We start from the raw sequence: 17182 nt of genomic DNA, 5'->3' as shown, positions 1-17182 counted from the left end.
TCAGGCATTTTCACCCTAGCTAAATTCATTTTTGAGACCAGGTAATACTTGTATATTGTGCAAAACTCTAGAGGCACAAAGGAACACACAGAGAGAAGTAAAGTGAACTAGGTCTCCCTCCCCAACGACGACACTGTCACTTCTGTTTACCATTACTAACACAAGATCGGCTTCTACAAACACAGTAGTTCAGCCACATTCCTCTTTAGGGTTTGTTTGTTTGGGGAGAGGAACTGATCTGTGACCCAGACATGTATGTAAAACATGTCTGTGAGAAAACATAGCATGAGTTCTAAGCACACAATCTTTTCAGATGACTGTGGACACAACTTGGGATCCAGTATGGCATTGTGAACAGAAAGAACACGGCTTCTGGCACTGCACCACGCGGTGTCTGTGCACTAGCTCTGAAACGAGGCAGCTTAGGAGAAATTACTTAACTTGTGAATGTTAGTTTTCTTATCCATAAAATAGGAATAGGCTCTTGTGATGATTAAATTAAAATATGTTAAATGCTTTATTTTCTCATGCCTTTAACCTTGCTGTCAACGTTCTTTGTGGGATGTTTTCTTTTACTACATCTGGAATATTTTTATTTTAATGTGCACCAAAATATCTAAAGAACAAAATGAGTGAAAATAGCAAGATTTCTAAAAAAGGCTTCTATTCACAGAACTAAAAGTCCTCTAACAATCACCTTTTGTTCTTCTCTTTCCGTTGCATGGTGACACTTCTCAATTCTCCAGTGCCTCAGGAAATCGCGAAGATACCCAAAGAGGGTGAGCACCCCGTACCCCACATAAGTAAGCACAGCGACCAGCATGGGCGTCTCCTCGAAAGCTTCATTGAACGGTCTCTTGTACAGCCCTCCATTGTGCGTGATGTGATGGATCTGAAAGGGAGATTTACAACGCTTATTTCAACCACACCGAGAAAGAAAGTTCTACTTAAAAATCTCAGTAGTCATTACATATGTGTATAATTATACCTTCAGAATTCTCTTAGTTAAAAAAATACCCACTAAGATTTAAGCAGGGCACATTGTTTTCCAAAAGAAATGAGTTAATTCAGATGAACAGCAAAAAAAAGAGACGAAACAGGGAGAGGGACCGCCTAAGAACAATGCCTAACTGACCTCTATTGTTATTGGATTTCATGGAATAGATCCTAAAGTACCACGGCTGGAGAATACATGATTTCCTTTGTTCTACTAAAGAAAACAAGAACGACCGGGGGAAACACTTTGTAAAGTACCTAACTGTCTAACCACTGTGCTATATACCGGCAACTAATACAAAATAATGTTGAATGTAAACCATGATAGAAAAAAAAGCAAACATATATAAATCAACAAAGAGAAAGTCTATCCTGAAAAGCAGTATGTTAGCTTATAAATGAAGTGATCCTAAGTACATTCAACACTGTCTGGTGTGAGTCAGTGGACTGAGTGCTGGCCTTCGAACCAAAAGGTCAAGGATTCGATCCCCAGTCAGGACACACGCCTGGTTGCGGTCCAGGTCCCCAGCTGGGGGCGTGTGAAAGGCAACCAATTGATGTCTCTCTCACACATGGATGTTTCTCTCCCTCTTTTTCTCCCTTCCTTTCCTTCTCTCTAAAAATAAATAACTAAGTTTTTTAAAAAGTAAATGCAGTTTTAGAATAAACTATTTGTAAATGTTTTACCAATCCATGTTCTTAAAGCCACTCAGCCATAGAACTCTAAATATCAGCATTGGGCTCCTATCAAAACACATGCTTCACAGTCTTTCTTTTCAATGGTAAAACAAATAAATTATGCACAAAAAGTAAAATGCTTATTCTGTGAGTGGCCCAGCATTACAGAAAAGTAGAAAGTGAAATCCAACACAGGGAACAACTGTTACAATGATCAGTACCCATCACAAAATCATTCTGCCCCCGTCATCTAAGTACCTGTTCAAACACTAAGATTATCACTGGTTCATTCATCATTTGAGGTGCTCAAATATTAAAATACAGATATCAAGTCACTGTACTTTTGACCTAATAACTTAAAGCTTTTTATTTTTTGGTCAATTTTCATGGAAACCTTATTTTAGAAAAAAAAACAAAACACCAGAGTATTTTGTGTGCTAACTTTAATCTTCTTTGAAACAAGAGAGCAGTGAGGATAGTCAATCAAATTTACCAGGAGCATATTTTTCAATTGAGCCCTGTACTTGAGTTAAGGAGACTCCCAAGGGAATAAAAGATCCTTGCCCTTTCAGACAATCTGATCAAAGATATGATGTAAACTAATAAGAACAAATAAATAAAAATTTACAAAACTACAGAAACTAATATATTTACATACCCCAGGGCTAAATATGTTTTGGAATATTGAATGCTAGTATTAGTTTGGGAAAGCTACTTGAATGCTACAAGTTAGAACAGTTTGGAAAAAATAGTTGTATTTAACAAAAGAGAGAGACATTCAGATAAGCATGATACATGGAATCTGTTGGTACTGATTCAATTTGATGGTCTGAAGAACTTCATGCAAACTATCTGTAAAACTAGTTTAAGTCTTCACCAATTTCTTCCCCAAAGGCATATTAATACTTTTATGCAGAAGGCTGCATTATGTTTATAAGAGAATAGCTAGAAATGAGCCAGTATCTGAAAACAGAAAATCTAAAAATTAACAATACAACACATAGCTATTAAGCTGAACAAAATCAAAAGCAATCAAAACACAAGAAAAGTAAACAATGATCATCTCTTTTAAAAAGCCCATCTAAAAACATTTTGCCATACCAGTACCCAAATCACCTGAACTCTGAAATTGTCTAAACTATTTTCTCTCAATTGAACGTAAAAGCAAAAAGTGAGGCAATTTTCAGAGCTCCTAAATCTAACAAATGTGGGGCAGATTTATACGTCAGGAATGCTGCAGCGGGTCTCTTTAAAAGATGTCCTCCTGGACTTGAGACACACCCCCACCAGCAGGACCAAGTAAATGCACATAGCTGGCGGGGCTGTCTAGGAAGGAGGAAGTTCAACTATTAGTTTGGTTTTAAGTACCATGTGATTCTATCACAGCCACACTTAAAATCAAATGCATTTTAAAGAACTGAGATTCAACTATGAAGGAACTTTTGGAATGTGGCCTCAGTCAAAAACACAGGTCACTCTTCTGCTTCACTGAATCTGCTGTTGATTCCATCCAATGTATTTCTGACTGTGTGTGTGTGTGTACGCGCATGTGGTTTCTCTCTTTCTGTAAGTTCTCACTGAGTTCATCTACTCTTCCCTTAAGTCCATCAAGCATCCCTGTTGCCAGTGTGTGAACTCTGTATCTGGTAGGTTGCTTGCTTCCATTTCGTTAGTTTTTCCTCTGGAGATCTCTCCTGTTCTTTCACCTGGGGCATTTTTCTTTGTCTCCACACTTTGGCTGCCTCCCTGTGTTTGTTTCTATGTATTCGGGAGACCTGCTACATATCCCAGTCTCGGTAGGGTGGCCTTATATAGTAGGTGTCCTGTGGGGGCTGTGTAGTCCTTTGTCCTGTGGCAAAGTCCCCCTGGTCACCTGGGATGGGTGTTCCAAGGGTGTCCCTCATGTGGGTTGTATATGCTCTCCTGTTGAGGTTGAGCGCTGACAATTGTTAGCACATCAGTGAGTGGGACTGGCCTTCAGGCCGACTGGCTGTAAAGACAAGCTGGGACAGGCTGCTGTGTCGGGGGGTGACCCCACGGAGCGGGATTCATTTTAGTGGTGCTCTGGTGCCTGCTGGAACTCTGGTGAAAAACACAGGTCACTCTGACCATGCGAGGTCAGAATGGACAGGCCAACTGATAGCAAACCTATGACAAGTGAAAAAGTCTCAACTCAGAGAACGGAATTACTTGATCTTCAAGTACTGATGCTAAACATTATCTCTGACACTATCACTTACTACAGTATTCCATAAGGGAAAGCACCAGGCTTATTTTGCTCCTTGCTGCACATCTAGCACTCAGGATGGTATTTATTAAGTGCTAACAAATAGTAAGTACTCAATTATGTTTCCTTTTGCTAGTAGCAGTATTTCAGAAAGTAGCTATAGGGTATCTGTTAAATGAGTGAAAATGCACATTATGATCTTTGCTCTTTCAACAAGTACCATCATAGAAGGGGTGAGGTAAGTTGCAGTGATTATATAATTAATATTAGGGCTTTTCTGGAACCCAGATGTGACATCATTTAGTTCTCAACTGGACCAGAGACCAGATTCACTCCAAACAAAACACGGGCTACAAACTCAAACAGTGTATTTCACCATGAAAGAGGGCTCTAAGGAACCTTGTATTCATTCGAACTTGAGAATCACACTGTCAACAAAGCAATCAAGAAAAATATAAACACAGCATTCCCTCCAGATTAAAGAAACAATCTATTCACATTAAGCAGAAAAAAATGTGACACTGTTAGCAGTGCTATCAATCAAGGGTAGATTTAAGAACTCCAGTGAATACCAAGATGTGCTTGCTTAAGCATTAGTATTATTTTTCAAGAAAATGAGGCCCTGGCTGGTGTAGCTCAGTGGATTGAGCACGGGCCTGCAAACCAGTCGATCGCGGATCAATTCCCAGTCAGGGCACATGCCTGGGTTGCAGGCCAGTTCCCAGTAGGGACCAGTTCCCAGCAGGGGACGCATAAGAAGCAACCATACACTGGTATTTCTCTCCCTCTCTCTTTCCCTTTCTTTCTAAAGATAAGTAAATAAAGTTTAAAAAAATGAAAAAAAAAGAAAAAATCAAGGAAAGAAAATTTTTCAGTCAAGATTGTAAGTTCATCAACATAAAACACATTAGAGGACAAGGGGAAGGCAAAACAAACAAACCAAACCAAATGGCTTTTTACCATTTCGTTCACATGCCTGTAGTCTATCAACCACACTTATAAGTAGCTGAAAAGGCAACCAAAGCAATAATGGGGTGTGGTCTAACAAAAAGACAAAACCATACACTAAGTGCATATGCATGAAAATCACCTGGAAGGAGAAGAAACTGGAGTGCGGAGCAGGATGGGGGAAGGGAGCATACTTCCTTACAACCCTCTGAGCCAATTTATTTTTCATTTTTAACCAACAGTGCGTATCACTTAATTTTTGTTCACAAATTTGTTTTTCAAGTGTTTAAACTAAATTTTGTCACTGATTTTATTCACTATCTGGGTGAAAACAGAGTAATAAAAGCAACATACACCTCACACCATAACCCCAGACGCTACAGACGGTCTACAGACGCTAGAGAATCTCATCTACTTGTTTGATCTCAAACGGACCTGACATGCTGGTAGGTAAGTACATGCCTACATTTCAGTCCCCGATTTCCCCCCAGAACTCCAAATTCATATTTCCACCTGCCTCCTATGTGGCTCCACTCAGATACCCCACAATTCAACAAGCTGAAGCTGAACATATTTCACCATCTGAACTCCTCCCTCAATGGAAACCTGATCCTCCTGGATCACCTCGCTGGGTGGGAGAACCACCATCCAGTCTACCCAGTCTCCCAAGTCCGGGTCATCTTCAGCTCCGCCTTCTTTTCTGGCTACCACCGAGAACTAGGAATGAATTTTTATGCCTTCGTTCAAGACTTTCTCATGAGGCACCAGGGAATTTCAAGAAGGCTGGAAATGTTCTACATTTTGAGAGAAGCATTAAAAAATCATGGAGTTGTGTACACCTAGTATATTTTATGCACTTAACTGAATGTATGTTACTCCTCAATTTAAAAACAAAATCTCAGTGCCTCCTCCTTCAGTGGACACTGCAACCCCCTCCTTCCCATCGAGTCTCCCTGCCACCAAGAACCAACCCCCCACTCCAAGTATCCTTGCAGTCACACCAAACTTCTTGCCACAGTTTTTCCAAAAAGGAATCCTCCTCTAGAAGGAGAGAAAATCTTCTAATAGCGATAAGTCAACAACACTGTAGCAACTGGACACTACAGTGTCCAGTATTGAATGTTAGTTAGAATATGGAAGTAAACTCCAAAAGAATCTGCTAAAAGAGAAAGTAGTGTCCTGGTTGGGTAGCTTGGCTGGTCAGAGCATCATCCTGGTACACGAAGGCTGTGGTTCAATCCCCAGTCAGAACACACACAAGAATCAACCAATGATTGTATAAATAGGTGAAGTGACAAATCAATGTCTGTCAGTCTGTCTGTCTGTCTCTCTCTCTCTCTTAAACCAATAAATAACAATTTAAAAAGAAAAAACCAGAAAGTAGTTACCTCTGAAGATGGAGAAGAGGGGCAGAGGCCATTGACATATTTCCAAACAAGCCTTGTGGAACTGCCTGATGCTTCAAACCAAGTGCTAGGAATTCTTAGGTCCTACGGCGCTGGCTATTTTGGCTGTGAATGTGTACCACTTTCAAGACAAAGAAAGAACAACTCCAAAGGCGATTCAGAGGTTATCAGGGTCCCAAGGGGAACTTGCCTCAGACTCAACAGTTCAGAGACTGAGTGGCAGGCAAGGAGCATGGGGTGTTGGGGGGGTGACACATGACCTTCATACTCCCACTAGGTCCAGAGGACAGTGCATCAAGCACCAAACCAATAAAGATTATTCTTAAGCCTTAAGATCTCATGCAATTTGCCTAGCTAAATTTTGGACTTGGTTGGGACCTGAGATCCCTTTCTTCCCTCTGATTTCTACCTTTTGAAATGAAACTGTCTATCTTCTGCCTATCCCACCATGGAATTTTGGAAGCACATAACTTACATGGTTTCACAGGTTCACAGCGAGACAGGAATTCTGTATCAGGATGAATTATCTCAAATTTCACTTGTATCAGATTTAGACGATACTTAGATGAGACTCTGGGCTTTAGACTTCAGAGTTGATGGCGGAATGAGTTAAGACTTTCAGGGCTGTTGGGATGGAACTAATATATTTTGCATGCAAGAAGGACATGATGTGGGGGAATCCATGGGCAAAACATGATAGGATGAATGTTTGTGTCCTGCCCACTAAACACATAGGTTGAAGCCCTAACGCCTTCCTCCCAAAGTAATGATATTTGAAGGTGGGCTCTTGGGAGGTAATTAAGTTCAGATTAGGTCAGGAGGGTGGGCCCTCATGATATGACTAGGGCCCTCATAAGAAAAATAAGCTGAGATCTCCACTGAGGCAAGGCCATGTATGCACACTATGAGACAGTTGCCATCTACAAGCCACGAAGACAACCCTAACCAAGAGTCAAATCTGCCAGCACCTTGACCTTGGACTTCCTGGTCTCCAGAACCATAAGCAATAAATGTCTGTTGTTTAAGCTACCCAGTCTATGGCCATCTGAAGTACGATAGAGGTGAAGACACATAATGCATACAATGTATTCTCAACTGGTTGAGGAAAAAAAAAACTGTATGCATGTGTAAGTGTAAAAAGAGAATGGTGGAGAGCTTTCTGGACCATTTGTAAGTCAACTGCAGTTATTATGTATCTTTACTTTTTTTTTTAAAGAATCTATTTATTTTTAGACAGAGGGGAAAGGTGGGAGAGAAGGAAACATCAATGTATGGTTGCCTCTCATGTGCCCCCTACCGGGGAGCTGGCCCACAACCCAGGCATGTGCCCTGACTGGGAACTGAACTGGTGACCCTTTGGCTCGCAGACTGGTGCACAATCCACTGAGCCACACTAGCCAGGGCTGTAACTTCACCTTTTAATACTTCAGTGTGTACATCTTAAAAACAAAGACACTCTCTCACATAACTACAGAACAATTGCCAAAATCAGAAAATTGATAGAATACTAATAACTAGCCTGAAGATTTAAATTTTACCAATTGCCCTAATGATGTCTTTACAGCAAAAGAAAGTCCTGGATTATGTGTTTCATTCTGTCTCTTTGGTTTCACAAAAGGAAAAGAAGTAAGTTTTGATTACACTGCAAACTGACTTGGTCAGAATGATCCTGAACAGAGCTTTCAAGGAGCCCATGAAAGGACACAGAGTAACTCTGCAATGATGGGATAATGGGGATGTAATCATTGGGAAACAGCCTACATTTCCAATATAAATACAAAACCACATAAGCATCTTTGTTTAAAGCAAATAAACCCGTTCCTGCTGAAAGCCGCGGCAGGATAATAGAACCTGCCCTTTCACCATAGCAACTGCCCACCTGGCGGGCAATCTGGAACACTGTATCAAAAAAAAGTAATGTCCAAACGAACTACCATTATTCTCCAACAATCAAAGGACTGTTACTACGCTTTTTCCACTAAATAAACCCTATTCATTTCCAGCGGCATAGTCTGTTGTTCCTTGAAAGAAGTTCTGCTGAAATGGTCTTTTCTTGGAATTTTATTGCAACGTACTAGCCTCTCCCTACTGCATACCATACATACTAGAAAAAATAGCTCGGAGCTTTGTGCGTGTCACATAAGCTAGTCCGTGCTCTGAACGTATATGTTCAGAAGAGTCCTCTTTGGAGGACAGGCAAATTTTGAAAAGCAGGGAGCACATTTTTTTTCTTGCCAACAGAATAAACTTCCGAATTTTTGACAATTAAGTGTCTTGTATAGAATGAACTGAAAAGTGCTTCCAAAGCAATCTGTAAACAAATTTGTATTTTGACATTACCATTTTCTGACTGAAAATCCAAAAGCGGAGACCTCAGAGTGCACGTGCACTGGGACATTTCAGTTCAGAGGCATCCCGTGCACGCTGTGCAGTGATGCTCTGCATGAGTATGGCCACTCTCACTTGCCACCCACACCTCCTCTGCAGCACGATCCTAGCCCCAGATAAGCATCATGGTGTAACAGATGACGTAACTGTCAGGAGGTCTGAGTGCCAGCGCAGCTCTGCCACAGGTTCTGCACCTTCATCAGAGCTCTCTTCCACCTCTAACACGTTCTGGGCTCCAACACCAGGCCTTCCACGCAGCCCCTCCACAACACTCAACTCAGACTTTGGAAAGAAGACCAGCTGGAGAGGCAACGCGGTACACATTAATTTTCCTTCTCTGGGAACATGCCCTGATACACAGGGGTGAGCCCCTGGTGGCCACAGTTGTGCAGTATGACTGTATTTCCTGGGTCATAACTGGTTGACACTGGGTAAGCACCCATGGCAAAATGAACCTAACAACCCCTCTCATTGGGATTTAAAATTTCAAGGGAGCACTGGGCCAACATCTCAGAGAAAGGGCCATAAACCTCCTGCCACGAAAGTACCAATTAACGTGCTATTTCTTGCATTTCTGACTTTTTGAGACAGTTGTTCATCAATTCCTCCCTGGTCTTGCTTTTTTTTTTTTTTTGCATACCTATTATCCTTGCAATACACCACCTTTTTGTTTACCTAGAGTCAGTTTCTGTTGTTATCAATGGAAAGAAATCTAATAGACACAGATTCTATGTTAAAATCTCTTAGAACTTATTTTCTACACTTACTGGATACTCACATGTTAGCATAGCCTGCAAATTTTTAGAGCTTCAGTAATTTTTTTAATGGCTCCCAACTTTGTCGATATTGTGCATTTGGAACATTGTTTACTATCTTATCTAGGATAAGGAACACCTGGTTCCAAATTATAAACAGGAACTTCACTATATTGAGGGACATCAGATTCTAACTGCCTACTATAACCTCTTCTCAGGTTCTCATTAATGCACATGAAGATAGCACTCCACCCCACCCCCCGCAAAAAAAAAATCAGGACTAGTATCTAAGAAAAGGCAACAAAAGACCCCAAACCAAAATTCAGATAGTGTCTAACTACAGAGAACAAGCCCATAACCATTAAACAACACTAACTCTTTAATAGTAAGAACCATTAAACAAATGGAAAATACTGTATTATTTAATACAAGATTTTAAGAAAACTGACTGTTTGGAAAAATTACTCTACGTAGAGCTTCTTATACCATACTGTGGCAGAGAGCAATGACTGGCCCCCCATAAAGATTCTCCTGTATCTTCCCTTCAGTAAGGGAGCCTGTTTTATCTGCGTACCCGACGACCCAGCCACAAACTACATTTCCCAGTCTCTCTTGCTGCCGAAGTAGCTTTTGGTGTGAAATTCTGGCCAACAACAGGAAGTAAACAGAAGTGATAGGTACCAGGGCCGGGTTGCATCCTTTAAAACAGAAACTGCTTTCCCTCTGTCTGTGGCCTGAAATGTGTATGTGGTTGAAGATTTAGATGCAAATGAAGACAAAATGCAAAGAGACTGCACAGCAACAAAAAACATACCACATAACCTACCTACCTAGAACCACCTGTCTACGTTCAGACTTTACAAAGTGAAGTACTTTCTATCTTGTTTGAATGACTTATTCTTTTTCTAATAAAGATTTTTTTCTTGGTTAAATTTATTTTTCAATTAGAGTTGATATACAATATTATTTAGTTTCAGGTATAGGACATAGTAATTAAACATGTATACACTTTACAAAGTAATTACCCTGATAAATCTAGTAATCATCTGAAACCATCCCCAGTTATCACAATATCACTGATTATATTCCCTATGCTGTACTTTAAACTCCCATGACTATTTTTATAACTGGCAATCTGTACTCCTCAGTCAGTCTCTTTCACCTTTTTCGCCCACCCACCCGATACCCTTCCCATCTGGTGATGATCAGTTTGTTCTCTGTATCTATGAGTTTGTTTCTGTTTTAAAAACTTTATTTTTATGTCACTTAGAGCAACAAAAACAAAAATCAAAAACCAATATTGAGACGCCTCCTTCCAGGCTGGAGTCAAAAGGCAGAGGCAAGCCATCACCTCCACAGAACCACCGGATGAAACCACAGATCACTCAAAACAAGAAACTGTTCTAAGACACTGAAGAGATGTTTTCAATGCAAAGCAAAGAGCACACGATGAACTGAAATTCCCAAGAGCGAACAGCCTTTCCTCGGTAAGCAGAAATTGCCAGACGTTTTCTTTCCTGGTGGTATCCGTAAAGTTTCAGTACGGCCTGACTGATCGTAACTGGGCTTGCCACAGGCAGAATAAAAACTCTCCAAGAAGAAAAGCCAGTGGAGCTCACGGTAGCTGTACAGGTTGGTAAGAGAGGCAGAATCCCAGACACATGGCCACTTCTCTGCACAGGACATTTACAAAGTGCTGGAGAAGCTGGAGGGCTGGACTGGAAAGGTTACTTGAAATCAACCCCAATCTCACAAACACAGAAGATAAAGCCATACGTGCTACAGCGAGGGCCCCCAACAAACACACACAGAGGATCCCACGCTTAAGACACTGTGCTCACTAGAGTGGATGAATCTACCCCAAACTTCAGGCCAGCCCCACCCAGCTCAATCTCTGGTTAGATGGCAGCTTAGCCCCTCACTACATCTGCCTAAGAGAATAAAATGAGAAAAACAACACTGACTTTAGTCTCTGTACGTCTTTTATACATAATGTCTAGCAATCAAAAGCTTCTGCCTTTCCCAGGAGGCAAGGAAGTCATATGAATAAGACTGAAAGAGAGAAGGCAAGTTATATAGTAGTCTACATATTCGCCCCTCGTCATTTCAGTATTGCTAGCCTTGGGAAATCTCTCACAACCTGATCTTTCCTCCCTCCCTTTAATGTCACATGCCTGGAAGTGGAGAATCCTTTGATATAACTTTTTAACCTTTCTGAAACTGCAAAAATAATTTTCAGACATCAAAGTCTCTCCTAGGAACCCAGAGCCCCATTGTACCAAGGAGTTCAAAATTACCGTAACAAAAAAATCATCATAATCATCTCATTCTTTTCATTCATTCAATAAATACTTCATTTCCTTCTATGTTGAGAACTGTTCTCTGTACCTGCTGATACGCATAAAAGATAATCCTTGTCTTCAAGAAGTCTGGAGGGGTTTGTTTGTTTTTTTGTTAAAGAGAGAAAAAGGATGCAAGATTGACATTTTTGTTGTTTTTTTAGTTGAGCTATAGTTGACATATAACACTGCATTAGTTTCAGGAGTACAACACATGATTTGACATTTGTATACATTGCAAAATGGTCACCACAAAAGTCCAAATAATGTCTGTCACCACAGCTACAAAATTTTTTTCTTTTGATGAGAACTTTCAAGATCTACTCTCCTAGCTACTTTCAATGAACAAACAGAATTTTTGAGATAAAAGAGAATAGGAAAACTATTTTAAAGAATACTGTCTGAAGGGATTTATATTTGAGGGAAAATGTACACAGAGTGAGAAGCCTTTCCTTTTACAAGGGATCCCCAAGCTGTCCCACTCTTCTCTCCACATGACTGACTGACAAAACCAAGAAAAGAAGATTAGGCATCTGTCCAATCACAAGAAAGTTACATTCAAAGTTGGAACCAGAATCCAAGTCTTTACGTTTTTTTCATTTATTGCCATTTCCCCCCTGAGGTTCTCTATGAATCAAACTGTCCTTTAATTATTTCAGAGCTATTATAACTTAATCTGATTGTTTTAAAATCACCAATGGCTTCATATTAGAAATGAGCTTCAAGTCACCCTTCATGCTTATTTTTGCTATTCATATTATTAGCTACACTTAAATGGAGATAAATGGTGTTATATCAGTTTCCTCTGCTAAGAAAATGTCTATTTTTAGGAAACTGAAACTAATTTAGATGTACTGGCAATAACTTGCCTCCTTTTCCTATACACAAGCCAAGCTTATATAGGAGGCGGTAAAGAGATTACCCCTTAGCTCGTAAGGCAGAGGTGTCCAACAGGTAGTTCCATTACAGTTTAATCAGTGATCCCAGGCCAGGTTTCTGCGCCCAGCTTCTTGGCACTTCCCGTCAGGGTAAGAAAGGGAGGCACGGCAGGAAGTCAATGCCGACAGGTTCCCTTCCCTTGGAAGCACTAACCAGTGTCTCACGGCTTAAATCCCTTCCAAGACAATGGGAAGGGTGCTGCAGAAGTCACCAGTGGCCAGGCCGCTCCTTAAAAGAGCTAATGGAAAGGTGATTAAATATACTGGAGTGTGTGTGTCTGTGCCATCTCCAGACCATTAGCAATGCTGCTGGCTGCTCCCTACCCTTCCGACGAGCTCTCACCATTACTAGTAGGAATATTCAGTAAGCCCCTATTGTTTTTAAACAATTGTAAACCCAAAACACTAAAAATTATGCCCTGGATTTCTTTATCAGCACACGTACCACAACTATTTCTCCTATATGTTTATGATACTATTTTGGAAACTGGCTGTCATCGACCAGCCAAGTATATATGAAATACCATACTACAATTAATACTAAAACAGAGATAAAAGCAAACCCAATACCTATATGTATCAAAATTTACCAGTTAGCTTATATGCTTTAGATATTATTCCATGAAATGAAACATGGAAGGTACCATTCATTCTTTCATATGTTCCTTTAACTCCATTAATACTTATTGAGCCCCTATTAGGAGCTCGGCATGATCTGAACATTAGAATACAGTAACATACGCTCTAATGAGAGATGAAGACAAGAAGTAAAGACATACAGTTTAATGTCAGGCAATTATAAGTGCTATAATCAGAAAAAGTAAGAAGAGAGCATTTCACTTTATTATTTTTAAACATTTATTGATGAGAACGAAAGAAACAGATTTGTTGTTCCACTTATTTATGCATTCACTGGTTGCTTCTTATATGTGCCCTGACCAGGGACGGAACCCACAACCTTGATGTATGGCCACAAAGCTCTAACCAGCTGAGCGCCCCCACCCTGAAGAAAGCATTTCAGACATGGACTAACTGACAGAAGGACATAATGGGCAGGCAGAGACCTGCATGGAGGGGGGAAGAGACCAAAGGAAAAAAACATTTCCAGGCCAAGGTAACTGCAAGGGCAAAAGCCCTAAGGCAGGCATGCCTGACATGTTCAGGGAACAGCAGTGAAGCCAGCTTGGCCGGCAGGCTATGAAGTCAGGGAGGTATGGGAAAGCCAGATGATATAGATAGAGTCTCATAAGCTGACAGACACCTTGCAATTTTGTTGTCAATGACAGGAAGCCTACAGGAGAGTGTCATGATATGACCTATGTTTAAGAAGTTCCCCAATCCTTATAAGAAGTTTGCCCTGGCCTTAGTCAATGTGGCTCAGTTGGTTGGGCATCGTCCTGCAAACTAAAAGGTCACTGGTTCATTTTCTGGTCAGAGCACATGCCCGGGTTGTGGGCTCTGTGCTCTGCCCCATTGGGGTGATTGGAGAAAGCAGAAGGCAATCAACTGATGTTTCTCTCTCCCATTGATGTTTCTCTTCCCTGATTTCTCCCCGCTTCCCCTCTCACTAAAATGCAATAAAATTAAAAATTAAAAAAGAAATTTGCTTTGGGGGCCATGGCCAGGTAGCTCAGTTGGTTAGGGCATCATCCTGATGCGCTAAGGCTGAAAGTTCAATCCCCGGTCAGGGTACATACAAGAAGCAACCAATGAATGTACAAATAAGTGGAACAAATCAATCTGTCTCTTAAAAAATCAACAAATTAAAAGTAAATTTTAAAAAGTCTGCCCTAGGGAAGTGCTATTTCTCTTCTTCCCTAGAGGTATAAAAGCTACCCTCAATTTGGTGTTTATCATTCCCATGAATTAAAAAAAAAACTTTACTGCATAAATACATAGCCATAAACAATATAGTATTTTTCTGCATGATTTTAACCCTTAAAGACCTATCATTTTGTATCTTAATAGTATGCATCTGGGATTAACCCAAATTCATAATATAGATCAATTCATCTTTTCACTGATGAGTAGCATTTCAATGATGACTATGCCATACTGTTTTTTAAATTTTTTTACTTTTAGGTATTTTTATTGATTATGCTATTACAGTTTTCCCGACATACTAGTTTTTTGTTGATTTTCTCTCTCTCTCTCTCTTTTTTTTTTTTTTTGCTATTCTCCTACTAATGGACAGTTAGGTTATTTCCAATTTTTTTAATTATATTTTTACAGTAAGCATTCTTAAACATGTCAACTGTGCCCAGTCGCAGAATTTCTTGGAAAAATTGTGTTACTGGCTGAACTGACCCCCAAAATTCATATGTTGAAGCCCTAACCTCAATACCTCAAAATCTGTATTTTTGGAGACAGGACCATTAAAGAGATAATTAAGTTAAAATGAGATCATTGGCGTAGGTCCTAAACCAATGACTGGTGTCCTTATAAGAATGGACATAGAAATATGGCCACAGAGAGAAAGATACAGGGAGGAAAAGGTCACCTACAAGTCAAGGAGCAAGGCATCAAAAGAAACCAACCTTGCCTAAGCCTTATCTCAGACCCTCTCCCATACTACAAGAAAACACACTTCTGTTGTTTAGGCCACGCAGTATGCGGTACTTTGTAACGGCAGCCCTAGTAAACTAATAGTGTTCAATTCAAACTGTGGGTTATAGCCAATCAGTGGTTCTTAATATCAGTTTACTGTGTTTGTGATCAGGTTATTTTAAACTTTTGGTTAAAGAATTTCATTGAGTAGTCAAATCTCTTGCTACCTTCCCCTTAGAAGGTCATGTGTGATTACTTTTAGAATCTACCTGGATAATCCTCATCACCAGAACCTTAATTTACTCATACCTACAAAGCCTTAGGCTACATAAGGTAACATTCGCATGCTCTAGCAATCAGGGTGTGGTCATCTTGGGGAAGGGGCATTACTCAGCAGACCATAATTTTTTTATCTTTACTGAGTTTATTGGGGTGACATTAGTTAATAAAATAAAATGGGTTTCAAGTGTATAATTCTATAATACATCACCTGTGTATCATATTGTGTGTTCACCACTCAAGTGATTTATGAAACTTTTGTTTCAGTTATATGTATATATAGGTATGAAATATATAAGGTACATAAAATATACACACATTATGTATGCATTGGATTGTGATGTAAAATATTATTTCTTGGTGTGGGCTGAAATAAAGGTTGAAAAACCTCTGCTCTCATATCTACCTAGATACTTAGCAGGATAATCATTATAAATACTCATATTTCAGCTGCCAAATTGTTCTCCAAAGCAACTGCACCAATTTTTACTACAAGTGCCCATATATAAGCTCCCATTGCTAAACCACTGTGAACATTTAACACTCTCACAGCTTTTAAACTGTAAAAGATAAAAAGTGTCTCATTGTTGTAAGTTGCCATAAGTCAAGAACTGGTGAGAATGAGCATATCCATATATTTATTTCCCAGTCAAATTTCTTTTTCTGTGAGTTTTCAGTTCCTATCATTTGCCCACTTTTCTACTGGATCACATGTGTACTTCACTGTGTGTAGAAGTGATCAAAATGCAGACTTGTTCACCACTAATGATATTAAAAAATGAACCCCCAACACGGGGTTATCCCAACCCTCTAGGGCCCTACAGTACCCATGTATTATTTCTTTAGTCAGAAGCAAAAATGATTTTAAAACAAAAGAAAAAAATACCCACTTAATGTTCATAATGGGTCTTGAAGGTAGGCTTAAAGACAACGTAAGCTAAATTTCCTGAGGTTAAATGGGTCAAGAGGAAAGGCTTATTTGCTTAATTGGTCACAAATACAAATTACATTATAGAAACTTTCTCAGAAGCTTTTCACAAGGAAACTGACTTTTGAGGCCACAAGCCAGATATTTAATCAAAGATGGCAGACCGACTCAGAATGCAAATCTGAGTAGAGGATGGGTACTGTCTCTACCCAAGTCTCTACCCATCCTTCTCAACTGCCTACTCTGCCAATAAACACTGCTGCTCTTTTCCAAAAAACGGAGCCTAACTGAATGTATCAATCAGTTACCTTGCTCAAAGCACTATAACATTCCTAGGACAGCTAGGCCAACCTTAAAACTTGGGCAAGTTTGTCTTCCCTGAATATCCAAGTTCTAAAGACTATTTTAATACAGCGATTTACATATTAAATACTGATCTCATTTCCCAAGAATTTTTACTAGAGAATTCCTGAGTATCTCAAATGACTCCGGAATCTTTCAGATCCAGCTAATAAGAACTGAAATGTTCTTCCTGTTGGAACAAAAGCGTTTGAAACAAAAATCCAGTCCAACAGGTTGTGAACAGTTACAATTCTGCAAAGCCTTCAGGTCTTTTGTATTTCAGGTCCTGTGAAACCTGATCAGGTATACTGGACATTCTAGCTACTCCTCCTGTTCCTGTCCCATAACTTCTCCGAGTTACTGTTTCTGCTCAGTGGAAACAAAAGCTAGTAGCTATTTAGTAAACCACCT

The 17182-nt window shown here is 39.9% G+C and overlaps 1 protein-coding gene across 1 annotated transcript in view; it reads right to left on the bottom strand.

Moving 5' to 3' along the window:
* SPTLC2 (serine palmitoyltransferase long chain base subunit 2) overlaps positions 1 to 17182 on the bottom strand; it is a 106894-nt gene that overhangs the window by 83711 nt on the left and 6001 nt on the right. The window contains exon 2 of the mRNA XM_037031125.1: positions 698 to 892. Coding sequence (XP_036887020.1) covers positions 698 to 892 — 195 coding nt within the window. The remainder of the gene's footprint in view (positions 1 to 697; positions 893 to 17182) is intronic.

Source organism: Sturnira hondurensis, unplaced genomic scaffold, assembly GCF_014824575.4.
Source record: "Sturnira hondurensis isolate 20B ecotype Veracruz unplaced genomic scaffold, ASM1482457v3 Scaffold0021143, whole genome shotgun sequence".
In the NCBI taxonomy this organism is placed as follows: Eukaryota; Metazoa; Chordata; class Mammalia; order Chiroptera; family Phyllostomidae; genus Sturnira; species Sturnira hondurensis.
Note: the sequence above shows the minus strand (reverse complement) of the source record. Positions and strands in the feature narration are given on the sequence as shown.